This window comes from Neoarius graeffei, chromosome 5 (assembly GCF_027579695.1).
Source record: "Neoarius graeffei isolate fNeoGra1 chromosome 5, fNeoGra1.pri, whole genome shotgun sequence".
In the NCBI taxonomy this organism is placed as follows: domain Eukaryota; kingdom Metazoa; phylum Chordata; class Actinopteri; order Siluriformes; family Ariidae; genus Neoarius; species Neoarius graeffei.
Window position 1 is genome coordinate 32,717,663 of NC_083573.1, and position 15,879 is coordinate 32,733,541.

Here is a 15,879-nt window from a genome sequence, read left to right on the forward strand (position 1 = left end):
TATTACCGACATACACTATATTGCTAAAAGTATTTGCTCACCTGCCTTGACTCACATATGAGCTTACACTACCGTTCAAAAGTTTGGGGTCACCCAGACAATTTAGTGTTTTCCATGAAAAGTTACACTTTTATTTACCACCATAAGTTGTAAAATGAATCGAAAATATAGTCGAGACATTTTTCTGGCCATTTTGAGCATTTAATCGACCCCACAAATGTGATGCTCCAGAAACTCAATCTGCTCAAAGGAAGGTCAGTTTTATAGCTTCTCTAAAGAGCTCAACTGTTTTCAGCTGTGCTAACATGATTGTACAAGGGTTTTCTAATCCTCCATTAGCCTTCTGAGGCAATGAGCAAACACATTGTACCATTAGAACACTGGAGTGAGAGTTGCTGGAAATGGGCCTCTATACACCTATGGAGATATTGCACCAAAAACCAGACATTTGCAGCTAGAATAGTCATTTAGCACATTAGCAATGTATAGAGTGGATTTCTGATTAGTTTAAAGTGATCTTCATTGAAAAGAACAGTGCTTTTCTTTCAAAAATAAGGACATTTCAAAGTGACCCCAAACTTTTGAACGGTAGTTTAAGTGACATCCCATTCCTAATCCATAGGGTTCAAGATGACGTCGGTCCACCCTTTGCAGCTAGAACAGCTTCAACTCTTCTGGGAAGGCTGTCCACAAGGTTTAGGAGTGTGTTTATGGGAATTTTTGACCATTCTTCCAGAAGCGCATTTGTGAGGTCACACACTGATGTTGGACGAGAAGGCCTGGCTCTCAGTCTCCGCTCTAATTCATCCCAAAGGTGTTCTATCGGGTTGAGGTCAGGACTCTGTGCAGGCCAGTCAAGTTCATCCACACCAGACTCTGTTATCCATGTCTTTATGGACCTTGCTTTCTGCACAGTCATGTCGGAAGAGGAAGGGGCCAGCTCCAAACTGTAAAAACAGTCTGCATGCCTAGCTGCTTGATTTTATACACCTGCGGCCATGGAAGTGATTGGAACACCTGATTCCGATAATTTGGATGGGTGAGCAAATACTTTTGGCAATATAGTGTATAACACAGAATCCTGCCAAGGTTCGAGAAATTCGTCCAAAAATTGTGAGCGGAGTTGATCTCAGAAGGTGAGCGCCCTTCCTGGGACGGACAGACAGACAGAAATCGCCACGACATAATCCCCCTTCGGGCCTTTTGGCCAGCGGGGGATAAAAACCAGCAGGCAACGGGAGTGCACTGGAGAGTGCATCTTAAGACAGCACAAATACTGAGCTTTATAAGAGACTGCTTTTAAACATGATGCAATCTGATCTGAGTTGTGGAACTGCACACGAGAGTGTCAGAGCACATTTCATGACCACAATGGAAACAACAATGGGACTGAAAATGGAGGGGGGGGGGAGAGGGAAACAATGGAGGAAGAGAAAAAGATGTGATTAGGCAGACACAAGGGAGAGAGCTGATGAGATGACGACAGCACGGAAAACCAAAACCAGATGTACTCGCGCCTCCGCCTGGAAGTGAAAGAAAAAAGGAACGGTGTGAGGAAAGAGGGGGGCAGATGACTCAGACAACCAGTGTGACAAGTTAGTTATTAACCCTATATATGTGAGGTCAATTTAATGAAACACAGGTTCACGCATGGGCGGCACGGTGGTGTAGTGGTTAGTGGCCGGCGAGGGCCTTTCTGTGTGGAGTTTGCATGTTCTCCCCGTGTCCGCGTGGGTTTCCTCCGGGTGCTCCGGTTTCCCCCACAGTCCAAAGACATGCAGGTTAGGTTAACTGGTGACTCTAAATTGACCGTAGGTGTGAATGTGAGTGTGAATGGTTGTCTGTGTCTATGTGTCAGCCCTGTGATGACCTGGCGACTTGTCCAGGGTGTACCCCGCCTTTCGCCCGTAGTCAGCTGGGATAGGCTCCAGCTTGCCTGCGACCCTGTAGAACAGGATAAAGCGGCTAGAGATAATGGGATGAGATGAGATGAGGTTCACGCATATTATATATACACACACACACGAAAAGAAGGTTCACAACAAAACAAACTGAACAATAACTAAGCTGTTGGGTGGTTAAAATGTAACAGGCTTCATCAGGACGCCGAGTCGCCACACACTTCCCGTGGGCGCTGTAGCAAGCGTTCCAAGCTGTTAATGTAAGAGAGGAGTTCCAACAGATAAAACCCTTTTTTTTTTTATGTTGTGTATTTTTCTGCTCCTCAAACACAATACACATCCCCTGCAGACAAAGTGAAGCAGGAATTCTTCGGGCTAAACTCAAGAATCTGCCGGGAGGGAGCTAAAAATCTTAGGTGTGGAGGGGAAAAATAAAACAAAAAACAAACAAACAAAAAAAAAAACCCCAACTGACTGAGTCCCTCTTGCTCGGTCAGGCTGTTGGCAATATCCTGAGATCACATGAAATAATCCGAGAAGCTCCAGGAAATGTGGCTGTGCATAGGTCACAAGAAAACCAGTCAAAAGATGAAACAGAACAGTATCATGGGAACTGTGATGAATGGGATCCTTACTGGCCACAGAAAATGTTCAGTTTTGTGCCCACTGGAGCCTCAGATTGCCTGATGAGACTGGAACCTGACATGGCTTTTTGCCGTCGTCGCCTCAAGGTTTGGGCTCAAAGTTGTACGTCCTGAGCTGCTTTTCTGCTCACCGTGGTTTTAAAGAGGATTTATTTGAGTTCGACTTCCTGTCAGGTCAAATCAGTCTCCTCTGACCTCTCTGACCAACAAGGCATTTCTGCCTGAAGAACTGACGCCCACTGGATGGGGTTTGTTTTTCGCACTATTCCTTTGTAAACTCTACAGAATATTGTGTGTGAAAATCCCAGAGGTGGACAGCAACGAAGTACGTTTACTTGAGTACTGTACTTAAGTACACTTTTTGAGTATCTGTACTTTGAGTATTTTTTTTTTAAACTTATGACTTTAACGTCACTACATTTGAAAGACAAATATCGTCCTTTTCACTCCACTACATTTCTATCAAGGTCCTCGTTACTTGTTACTATGAAGCGGCTTTGAAAGCGGATGTTTTTTCTTTTCTTTTTCTAAAACGTGATGGTTTTTCGCAGGTGACACTGAGACAGCCTGTCAGTAATCACTAGGGTCACGTCACGTCCATAGACTGTATAAAATCAAGTTCAGTCATTTCTCAGCAGCGTTATTTCAACATGATCAGTTGATGGCAGAATGGAAGGAGGCGGTTGTTCTGGAGAATGCACGCACCCGGGGCCATACCTAGAACCCATGTTTCAGTTTTCTAAAAGGATTAAAGATTCCTTTCGTTTTAAATGTTTGCTTTGTTTGCCGAAAACGAACCACATCACGGCCTACAAAAACTCGCCGTCCGACCTGCGGAAGCATATTGAGGTATAGAAACATTTTATTCCAAGAGAAAGCTTGCAATGAAGTTGTCTGTGCTTTTAGAGCTAGCGGTAACGTTGCAATAGCTATGCAGTCTGGTTAGTCAAATGACTTTCTATGGATTTGCCCGCCAAGTTGCCGTCGCCTTGTCCACGGCTAACATTAACACATAGCTAGTTAACTTGGACACTGTTAGTTAGCATGTAAAAACAGAGTTACGCTAACATGAATAACGCTAACTTATCTGAAGTCCTTTCAGAAATATGTTTTAGCATAATCTTGCCAAATAAACAGAATGCAGAAATCTTTCTTTTCTAGTAACGTTAGCGACCCAATATGATTTTGAAAAGAGTTTGCTAGAGTCAGGTGGAGTTTCACTGACTAGCTAGCTTAACATTAAACCACCATCATGGCACAACATGCGTTCATTTTGTGAATTCACATTTCTGTCTTTGGTAACGGCGTTAGGTTTTGTAAGCATTGAGGCAATAATACAACGATGCGTTGACAGAAAATGTACTTTTAATACTTAAGTATTTTTAAAAGCAAGTACTTCAGTAAAAATTTGACTGGACAACTTTCACTTGTGGCGGCACGGTGGTGTAGTGGTTAGCGCTGTCGCCTCACAGCAAGAAGGTCCTGGGTTCGAGCCCCGTGGCCGGCGAGGGCCTTTCTGTGCAGAGTTTGCATGTTCTCCCCGTGTCCGCGTGGGTTTCCTCCGGGTGCTCCGGTTTCCCCCACAGTCCAAAGACATGCAGGTTAGGTTAACTGGTGACTCTAAATTGACCGTAGGTGTGAATGTGAGTGTGAATGGTTGTCTGTGTCTATGTGTCAGCCCTGTGATGACCTGGCGACTTGTCCAGGGTGTACCCCGCCTTTCGCCCGTAGTCAGCTGGGATAGGCTCCAGCTTGCCTGCGACCCTGTAGAACAGGATAAAGCGGCTAGAGATAATGAGAATGAACTTTCACTTGTATCAGAGTAACATTTGACCAGTGGGATCTGTACCTTGACTTAAAGTGCTGATGACACGTTTTTGACATCTTTGGCGATGTATTATAACATAAAAAGTAATTCCCGATGATCCATATATTAATTCACGAAGGCGCCTATTTTACAAGTTATGATTAAAAACGCGGCTATTTGGGCAAATTTGACGGGGCTGCAGCACCCAGGAGACGAAGGAGGAGGAGGAGCTATATGACGTCAGCGAAAGAACCTTCCTCCTAACTTACCAGTTTGTTGTTGATGTGGCAGGTGTTCAGTTTGTCATTATTAGTATTATTATACATTATATATATATATATATATATATATATATATATATATATATATATATATATATAGTTATTATGCCTTCGCGTTGTGTTGCCGGCTTTTGCTCCAAAATCCACAAGGATGGGGTAAGTTTATTCAAGTTTCCCAGAGATCCCGAGCTGCATGCGAAGTGGGTGAAGCAAGTCAGGCGCACTCGTGACAAGTGGGAGCCCTCACCAACATCCGTCCTGTGCTCTGAACACTTCGATTTGGATTGTTTTGACACCCTTCCCAGCTTAAAGGAATCTCTTGGGTGTTCAGTTCAGCACAAACGTGCGTTACTACCATCAGCAGTGGCTACACAGTGTTGCCAGATTGGGAGGTTTCCCGCCCAGTTGGACGGTTTCAAGTGCATTTTGGTGGGTTTTGAACATATTTTGGGCTGGAAAACTTCAGCAGTATCTGGCAACAGATACTGCTGACGTTTTCCAGCCCAAAATATGTTCAAAACCCACCAAAATGCACTTGAAACCGCCCAACTGGGCGGGAAACCTCCCAATCTGGCAACACTGCAAGTATTCCGGAGGGGGTCTACTAGTAGCTATGCTGGATCCAAAGACAGTCCTCCTGTCAGAACATGTGTTGTGAAACGACATAAGATAAAGGTACGTAGAGCTATAGATTCTACATGATAATCATAAATGTAATCATAAAGTCGGCATGATATCAGTCATGTATTTGCTTGTGAAAGCTTGCGGCTTTCATGTAACTGCCGCCTAGCAACGAGAGGCAAAGGGTAAAGAGGGTAGGCTATCATAGATTCTATTCGGAAGAGATCAACACAATTCTAGACTCCCAGAAGAGGAAGAGCTAGCACTAGAGAGTTCACCGGCGTTTTCATGCGCCATTTCCATTGAGTAGAACCAGAGTAGAACAGCCAGTGAACCGCAGCGTGTTCTTCCGCTGACGTCACAACATGGCCGCGAGCCACGGACCCAGTTTTCTTGCGCTGTGCAATTAAAAGTTGGATATTCGCGTAACAACAGCTTCTTTTCACGTAATTATAACAGAAATCTAACATGTTTGCCATGTTGTATAGTTTATTTAAGAAATTGCATAGAGTCATGTTCGTGTCATCGGCCCTTTAAGTAATGAAGTTGGGTACTTTGCCCACCTCTGGAAAATCCCAGGAGAACACCGTTTCTGCCATCCATGAGCACGGTCACAGAGCCACTATTTGATATGAACATTAACCGAAGCTCTTGACTTGTATCTGCATGATTTTATGAGCTGCAGTGCGCTGCTGCTACATGATTGGCTGATTAGATAACTGGATGAAGATGTATAGATGTTCCTAATAAAGAGGCTGCCGAGTGTAAGTGAGCAAGAGGAATGTAGGGAATGCGCTTTGAAGGACATCGAAATAAACCGCAAAAATGTTTTGTGAGCAAGTGCAGACACACACAATATTTATGAGCGATGAGAATCCCGTTTATAAATGTCCACGGTAATATAGCCTTTATAGAGAGGTGTGTATTGGGGGTCTGAGGAACAAATAATCACGCCCGGAGCTGAGCTACACCAAAATGGAGCTGCATGAAAATGACATCTTTTCGAAGCTACGTGTTTACACTACAAAAGTTCCAATCATGAACACAATCACCAGCACCCATTCATCTCTTCTCTTTAAACCTGCACACACACACACACACTTACCTGCATGGTGTGAAAGAGGCGTGGCTTCTCAAAGTGGAACTCAATGTCGACGGTGGGTTTGCCCAGCACTTCACGGCTCCAGCCAACATAGTCATAACCCGGCCAGACCCGTAGCTCTTTACTTTCCATAAAGTCATCCCCTCCTAACACCCCATCACATAGCTGACCCAAGCCTCCAAACAACACCCTGTGGAGAGAGACAGAGAGAGAGAGAGAGAGAGAGAGACACACACACACCCCAAGAAAGAATTTGAAGGCCAAACTCATACAGTGTCTTGCAAAAGTATTCATCCCCCTTGGTGTTTGTCCTATTTTGTCGCATTACAAGCTGGAACTAAAATGGATTTTTGGATGGCTAGCACCGTTTGATTTACACAACATGCCTACCACTTTAAAGGTGCACATTGTTGTTTTATTGTGACACAAACAATAATTAAGATGAAAAACCGGAACTCTGGATTGTGCATAAGCATTCACCCCCTTTCATATGAAACCCCTCAATGAGAGCTGGTCCAACCCATTCACTTCATAAGTCACATAATTAGTTGATTAAGATCCAGCTGTGTGCAATCAAAGTGTCACATGATCCGTCACATGATGTCTGTATAAATCAACCTGTTCTGGAAGGACCCTGACTCTGCTACGCTACTAAGCAAGCAACGTGAAAACCAAGGAGCCTCCAAACAGGTCAGAGACAAAGTTGTGGAGAAGTATAGATCAGGGGTGGGTTATAAAAAATATCCCAAACTTTGAATATCCCAGGGAGCGCCATTAAATCCGTTATAGCAAAATGGAAAGAATATGGCACCACTACAAACCTGATAAGAGAAGGCCACCCACCAAAACCCACAGACCGGGCAAGGAGGGCATTAATCAGAGATGCAACAAAGACACCAAAGATAACACTGAAGGAGCTGCAAAGATCCACAGCGGAGATGGGAGTATCTGTCCATAGGACCACTTTAAGCCGTACACTACACAGAGTGGGGCTTTATGGAAGAGTGGCCAGAAAAAAGGTCAGTGCTTAAGAAAGCACGTTTGGAGTTTGCCCAACAGCATGTGGCAGACTCCCCAAACACATGGAAGAAGATTCTCTGGTCAGACGGGACTAAAATTGATCTTTTTGGCAATCATGGGAAATGCCATGTGTGGTCCAAACCCAACACCCTGAGAACACCATTCCTACAGTGAAGCATGGTGGTGGCAGCGTCATGCTGTGGGGATATTTTTCATCTGCAGGGACAGGAAAGCTGGTTAGGACTGAAGGAAAGATGGATGGCACTAAATACAGGGCAATTCTGGAGGAAAACCTGTTTGAGTCGGCCAGAGGTTTGAGACTGGGACAGAGGTTCACGTTCCAGCAGAACAATGACCCTAAACATACTGCTAAAGCTACACTGGAGTGGTTTAAAGGGAAACATTTAAATGTCTTGGAATGGCCTAATCAAAGCCCAGACCTCAATCCAATAGAGAATCTGTGGCATAACTTGAAGATTGCTGTACACCAACACAACCCATCTAACTTGAAGGCGTTGGAGCAGTTTTGCCTTGAGGAATGGGCAAAAATCCCAGTGGCTAGCTGTGCTAAGCTAATAGAGACATACCCCAAGAGACTTGCAGCTGTAATTACAGCAAAAGGTGGCTCTACAAAGAATTGACTTTTTTGGGGGGTCGGGGGTTAAATACTTATGCACACTCCAGATTTCTGTTTTTTCATCTTAATTATTGTTTGTGTCACAATAAAACAACAATGTGCACCTTTTAAAGTGGTAGGCATGTTGTGTAAAGCAAATGGTGCTAACCCTCCAAAAATCCATTTTAATTCCAGCTTGTAATGCGACAAAACAGGACAAACACCAAGGGGGATGAATACTTTTACAAGACACCGTACACAACCAAAGGGAATTGAGTGCACGGTCTTGACACAAAACATGGGCAATTCCCATGGACACATCATCCAGCAAGTTAAACACATACACAGCTGCAGCAGTCACATCTGGCCTGGGTCAAAAAAAATAAAATTAAATTAAAAAAAAAAAAACCTTAGCTCAGCTAATGCAAACATCCCAGGCCCATTAAAAACACATCTGGGAGTGCTTACACCCCACACGTACCAGCTCTGACACACACACAACCTGACAGTCAGTGATGACAGTGGGTGAGGAAGCTGTATTTAAAGAGGCTCACATTTATCATGAGGTATGAAACCACACAGGATGAGGGGAGAAGGAAAAGTGAACATGAGGTCAGCGTCTATTACATCAGTGAGAGTGAGGATAGTAAACGAAACTGCATATGGTCATCCCTACTCGTGTGTGAGATAACGTGTTCTAGGTGTGCAAAATAACACGGGAAAATATTTGTAATATCGCCCAGCTGCTGTCTGAAATCATCTCATCCATCACTACTGTGGCACCAGTCCTTGGCTTGCAAGTGACGTCAAAGCAAAATAGAAACCCGGATGTCGGCCATGTTGGTGGATAATGAAATGCAGGGTCAAACGACATTCCATATAAAACATTCTAGTGTGTGCAACTCTCTTTGGTTTTCCGCTGCTTTAAGCGTTCTTTTAGCTATGCCGTATCTTTGTGCTGTATACGGTCGTGGTCACAGCAGTACTCGTGACCGTGGCACGTTTTTTAGAATTCCGTCCGTGATTCGGAAAAAGGGCGAGGAAACTCTGAGGCTCAGTACGGAGACGAGCACGGCTGAACAACATCGGCAGGGCTGATCTAACCGAGGCTAAAACCAAAACAGCTCGTGTTTGCAGTGATCATTTTATCTCAGGTGAGATTCAAAAGCTCTCTCGATAATATCGTGGAAAGATTTTATTTCGTGTTGCTAGAATTTTGCTATAAAATGAGCGTTCTCTTGTCATGGTTCACTCGCTCGTTGTTATAATTTTAACACGTGTATTACCGTTTCGCTTCTAGGAGCGCCAGCAAAATTATACGACAGAAACAATCCAGACTGGGCGCCCACTCAGAACACGGGCTACGTTTCAGCCAAGGTCGGACTTGATTCTTCAGCAACCGAACCTGATAGAACGCGATATCTGGGTACCCGATGGTCGCTAGAAGCGTCTTATCTTCAGAAAAATGACTTTTTTAAATAATACGGGTCAAAACCAGACACATCTGTCTTCTCTTTGTATCGAATCTTCGCTCGAGCGTTCAAATCGTGGGAATACTGAGAAAATTCAGCATTGTTTACAGACACGCTTTCAGCGGCTGCCATCTTAGTTGCTTTGTATATCCACTATCATGGCGGACGCTCATGATGTAGCACATTCTGATCAGGTGGTTGCAAGCCATCTACGGAGCACTTGCATGTGACGTCACAGCCGATCCAGATTGTGACAGACGCCATCTTGTCGGTCAAACGCCATTTTCCGCCATGGTTCTACTTCTGCTTCTACTTCTACCTTTTCTTCTGGAAAACCCTACTATATACAATTCTACTACAATGGCTGCGGCTACAAGCTCTCCCTACCTGTGCACGTTTTTTATGTTTTTTGTGTGTATTTTTGCGTGTTGTTCGTCTGTACCGGACTTCAATATCCACTACAACCGTATGGACTTACTGGACATTGGTTTCCAGCAGAAAATGACGGTTTGTAGCGATTTCCATCGCATGCACAACATTCCAGACGAGATAGCGAGACCAGCGGGGTCTCCATGGATTGTTATCAGAAGCAAAGCGAAGGAGGCGGCGTTGGGAGAGGAAGCAAAAGCGAGGCTGCAGAGCAGCCTGTTGACTAAGCTAAGAAAACAGCCACTCAAATCTCCACTGCCAAGCCTCTACCTCTCCAACGCCAGATCCATGTAAACAACACGGACGATTTGGAATTACAGCTGGAATTACCTTATTCTATTCTATAATCGGCTGGTCAGTGCTATACTCAATACTTAAGTGACTTACCCATCCAGTGAGGATTATTTTCTTGTTTACAAGATGCCACATCTGAGTTGCTGACAAATCCTGAATTTCTGTAAAGATAACTGTCCAGAGATTTATAAGCACGCAGTGCTTCACCACTGAACAGCGAGGGAAAGTTAATGAGGTAATTATACACGTCCGGGTATTCCGCTGGCAGTTCAATATCCACTGACACGGTCGTGAAAACTCCGTCCGGTAAGCCATAAGGGTCTCTAATCTGTAGGTCGTTTATTTTAGACATATATCTAGTTATCTGTTCATTAGAAAAATGAGCCGTGTAGTCTGTCGGTTGAAATTGATCCATTCTGTACACGAGTGCAGCAGTATTCAGCGGTGTTTTTTACCGACAAGATGGCGGCTGTGTACTTTCCGGTCACGTGACTGCAAGATCTCTATACCACGTGTGTGTGTGTGTGTGTGTGTCTTACCCTGCTTCCACCCTGCCGTCATAGATGGAGTCATTGAGATAAACAGGGGAGCCGGAAAGGCGCATAACATGACCCATTGGTGCAGTGTAGGCCTTCAGTCCATCTAACCAAGAGAACATTACACACACAAACACACCAGTGAGCATCAAAATCACAAGTGCACACTATGCCTGTGTCTTCTGGATAATTTTAATATTCGAATATACACTACCGTTCAAAAGTTTGGGGTCACCCAGACAATTTTGTGTTTTCCATGAAAAGTCACACTTTTATTTACCACCATAAGTTGTAAAATGAATCGAAAATATAGTCGAGACATTTTTCTGGCCATTTTGAGCATTTAATCGAGCCCACAAATGTGATGCTCCAGAAACGCAATCTGCTCAAAGGAAGGTCAGTTTTATAGCTTCTCTAAAGAGCTCAACTGTTTTCAGCTGTGCTAACATGATTGTACAAGGGTTTTCTAATCATCCATTAGCCTTCTGAGGCAATGAGCAAACACATTGTACCATTAGAACACTGGAGTGAGAGTTGCTGGAAATGGGCCTCTATACACCTATGGAGATATTGCACCAAAAACCACACATTTGCAGCTAGAATAGTCATTTAGCACATTAGCAACGTATAGAGTGGATTTCTGATTAGTTTAAAGTGATCTTCATTGAAAAGAACAGTGCTTTTCTTTCAAAAATAAGGACATTTCAAAGTGACCCCAAACTTTTGAACGGTAGTGTATGTAAGAGTTAATGATATGTACTTATTGATTGAGTCGGAGGGCCGGACGGTAAAATATTTGGCTTGAGGTCATGCTGAACGGACTGAGCGAAGCGAGGTCCGTACAAAAATATTTTACCGTCTGTCCCGGCCTAACTCAGTCAACAAGTGTTTTACATATGACCTTTTTTAACTAACATACGCAGTGAAAAACAATGAACAACGGTGTGCGAAAATCTTACTGTTGTTGTAGCGTTGAATACGTCACGAAAAGGAAGACAGTGTCGGGTTCGTAGTCTAAATTTCCTTTTTTCTTCGCTTGTGTATAGAAATTACATAGCAAGCTGTCCAGCTCCTTAGAGAGGATGACTGTTATGTCTCTTTCCTCCAGCAAGAAATCTTTTGAAAACGTTCATGTCGTACTTAGTTGGGGGTTTTTAACGGTGTTTTCTTGTTGTCGTCCTTGTATAAAAAAGTGAACTTCTTCGCTCGAAAGTACCTTTCATTTTCTTTGACAATTTCAGCTTGTTCAGGTAAAATTTTTACAAATGAAATTAAATCACAGCGGCACGGTGGTGTAGTGGTTAGCGCTGTCGCCTCACAGCAAGAAGGTCCTGGGTTCGAGCCCCGGGGCCGGCGAGGGCCTTTCTGTGTGGAGTTTGCATGTTCTCCCCGTGTCCGCGTGGGTTTCCTCCGGGTGCTCCGGTTTCCCCCACAGTCCAAAGACATGCAGGTTAGGTTAACTGGTGACTCTAAATTGACCGTAGGTGTGAATGTGAGTGTGAATGGTTGTCTGTGTCTATGTGTCAGCCCTGTGATGACCTGGCGACTTGTCCAGGGTGTACCCCGCCTTTCGCCCGTAGTCAGCTGGGATAGGCTCCAGCTTGCCTGCGACCCTGTAGAAGGATAAAACGGCTAGAGATAATGAGATGAGATGAGAAATTAAATCGCAATATGCGTATTACCGTCATATAACGAGGCCTTTTGCCAAGCTTCGAGAAATTCGTCCAAAAATTGAGAGAGGAGTTGATGTCAGAATGAAAACGCACTCTCAGAATTGTCAAAGTATAATTTTATTAATCAAGGGCTGTAACTCTGGGAAAATGTGACCCAAGTGAACGAAACTGCAATATGCGTATTACCGACATATAACAAAGAATCCTGCCAAATTTCGTGAAATTCCTCCAAAAATTGTGAGAGATTTCAGAAGGTGAGCACCCTTCCTGGGACGGACGGACGGACGTCACTATGACCTAATCCCCCTTCGGGCCTTTCAGCCAGCGGGGGATAAAAACCAGCAGGCAACAGGAGTGCACTGTAGAGGAGTCTGTGTCTGATAAATCATCTGAATAATAAAATTCACTTTCACTGTGCTCAGCTGTGTCGCTCATTTTTCAAACTAACAATTCAGAGCAAAATGAAAACGGAGGAAGCGAGGTAAATGGGTCCAGGGCTGCATACATGTCCCCCTCGGACTGGATTCAAAAACCCGTATGTGCCCAGTCACGTGACTTTTCCGAACGGCTTTATTAAGAACGCACACGCGCAGGTCCGTATGAGTCATATGATAAATAGATTTACCATTATTTGCTAATTAACAAAACATTTTAAACACAAACCCACAGTTTTACCGAATGTCAGATCAATATTTCAATCTGTATCCCTACTGTAGCAGCACAGGCGCTGACAGAGGTTCAGTTTCAAATTATTTACAAGTAATAACTAACACAGAGTGGAGAAGCGAAAATCTCACTGTGCTGCCAGATGTGGCTTTCATTTCCATATTTTCTCCCTGACTTAATGTGGACATCGAATACATGAATAGTGATTTCGGTATTAGAATACCAAAAGCATAAAAGGCTGGCCAATTAGTCAAATATCTGCACACACACACACACACACACGGCATGTTTTTCACTGAAGATCTCCAGACAATGCTCAATATTATTATTAATTGATTTTCTTCCACATTTCCTGGCTGGATCTGCGATAGATACAGTATATTACTTCATGGTGTTATACATTATTTTTTTTAAACAGTAGTAAACCGTACAAATGAAGAAACCCATCTATTAGCAGGTGTGTCCGAGCGTTTGCCTGGTACTGTAAGGTATAAGACCGAGATGTTGTACACCCAACCTAGTAATCTCTTGCATTATGAAGAGTTCTAGTCCTTTTATTTGAAAATGACCTTACAGATTTAATGTTTTGTGTTTTTTTTTTGTCCCTGTTGTGTGGTGGAATAGCGTTATTAGCCTCACCGCTCCACAAGCAGCCGTAGAGCTCCACCCTCAGACACACACTCATCATGCGGTCAGCTAGAGGGTAGAACCGGACCATTCGCGCTATGATTGGAGGACCCAGGTCCTTTAGAACCACGTCATATGTGTTCTCATTGCCCGAGATCACCTGAGACGAAACACACAGAAGGCAAATGCAAGCTCTAACAAATGGTCACTTACAGTGCCTTGCAAAAGTATTCATCCCCCTTGGTGTTTGTCCTGTTTTGTCGCATTACAAGCTGGAATTAAAAAGGATTTTTGCAGGGTCAGCACCGTTTGATTTACACAACATGCCTACCACTTTAAAGGTGCACATTGTTTTATTGTGACACAAACAATAATTAAGATGAAAAAAACGAAATCTCGAGTGTGCATAAGTATTCACCCCCCTTTCGTACGAAACCCCCAAATAAGAGCTGCTCCAACCCATTCACTTCATCAGTCACTCTGATTAAGATCCAGCTGTGTGCAATCAAAGTGTCACATGATCTGTCACATGATGTCTGTATAAATCAACCTGTTCTGGAAGGACCCTGACTCTGCTACGCTACTAAGCAAGCAACATGAAAACCGAGGAGCCTCCAAACAGGTCAGAGACAAAGTTGTGGAGAAGTATAGATCAGGGTTGGGTTATAAAAAATATCCCAGGGAGCGCCATTAAATCCATTATAGCAAAATGGAAAGAATATGGCACCACTACAAACCTGACAAGAGAAGGCCCCGCCCAACAAAACTCACAGACCGGGCAAGGAGGGCATTAATCAGAGATGCAACAAAGACACCAAAGCTAACACTGAAGGAGCTGCAAAGATCCACAGCGGAGATGGGAGTATCTGTCCATAGGACCACTTTAAGCCATACTCTCCACAGAGTGGGGCTTTATGGAAGAGTGGCCAGAAAAAGCCATTGCTTAAGAAAGCACGTTTGGAGTTTGCCCAACAACATGTGGCAGACTCCCCCAAACACATGGAAGATGATTCTCTGGTCAGATGAGACTAAAATTGATCTTTTTGGCCATCATAGGAAATGCCATGTGTGGCACAAACCCAACACCCTGAGAACACCATTCCTACAGTGAAGCATGGTGGTGGCAGCATCATGATGTGGGGATATTTTTCATCTGCAGGGACAGGAAAGCTGGTCAGGACTGAAGGAAAGATGGATGGCACTAAATACAGGGCAACTCTGGAGGAAAACCTGTTTGAGTCAGCCAGAGGTTTGAGACTGGGACGAAGATTCACGTTCCAGCAGGACAATGACCCTAAACATACTGCTAAAGCTCCACTGGAGTGGTTTAAAGGGAAACATTTAAATGTCTTGGAACGGCCTAGTCAAAGCCCCGACCTCAATCCAATTGAGAATCTGTGGCATAACTTGAAGCTTGCTGTACACCAACACAACCCATCTAACTTGAAGGCGTTGGAGCAGTTTTGCCTTGAGGAATGGGCAACAATCCCAGTGGCTAGATGTGCTAAGCTAATAGAGACATACCCCAAGAGACTTACAGTTGTAATTGTTGCAAAAGGAGGCTCTACAAAGTATTGACTTTGTAGGGTGAATACCTATGCACACTCCAGATTTGTTTTTTTTTCATCTTAATTATTGTTTGTGTCACAATAAAACAACAATGTGCACCTTTAAAGTGGTAGGCATGTTGTGTAAATCAAATGGTACTAACCCTCCAAAAATCCATTTTAATTCCAGCTTGTAATGCAGCAAAACAGGACAAACACCAAGGGGGATGAATACTTTTACAAGGCACTGTAGAGGTGGTTTCATATTATCACAATAGTGTGTACAGATTTTAGAACATGTTCGATGTTACGTAGAACATTTCAAGACAAGTAAAAAAAAAACTCAATAAATTGGGAAACGGCGATGAAGAAACTTCTGACTGACCTCGTGGCCCCAGCGGTCCTTCCAGGTGATCCACTGGCGACCGTCCCGGGAGTAATGGAGCCGGTAGCTGCGCGCAAACTCACGACCGTGCCCATCAGCGTGGCGACCCTGCGTGCCCACCAGAGACAGGAAGTGCAGTTTGCGCAGGTCCACCTGCAGATACTCTGATGGAGTCGGGAAGACCGAGCCTAAAGGACACCACGCACCATCCCCTTCTCCTGTACTCAGCCTGAGGAAGAGAGAGAGAGAGAGAGAGAG

General features: G+C 44.0%; 1 protein-coding gene across 3 annotated transcripts in view; it reads right to left on the reverse strand.

The window, feature by feature from the left end:
- ddr1 (discoidin domain receptor tyrosine kinase 1) overlaps positions 1-15,879 on the reverse strand; it is a 198,067-nt gene that overhangs the window by 25,230 nt on the left and 156,958 nt on the right. For all 3 annotated transcript variants that reach the window (XM_060921566.1, XM_060921564.1, XM_060921565.1), the window contains exons 4-7: positions 15,622-15,850; positions 13,702-13,849; positions 10,727-10,829; positions 6,360-6,546 (exon numbers count right to left, since the gene is read on the reverse strand). In XM_060921566.1, the coding sequence (XP_060777549.1) occupies positions 6,360-6,546; positions 10,727-10,829; positions 13,702-13,849; positions 15,622-15,850 (667 nt within the window). The remainder of the gene's footprint in view (positions 1-6,359; positions 6,547-10,726; positions 10,830-13,701; positions 13,850-15,621; positions 15,851-15,879) is intronic.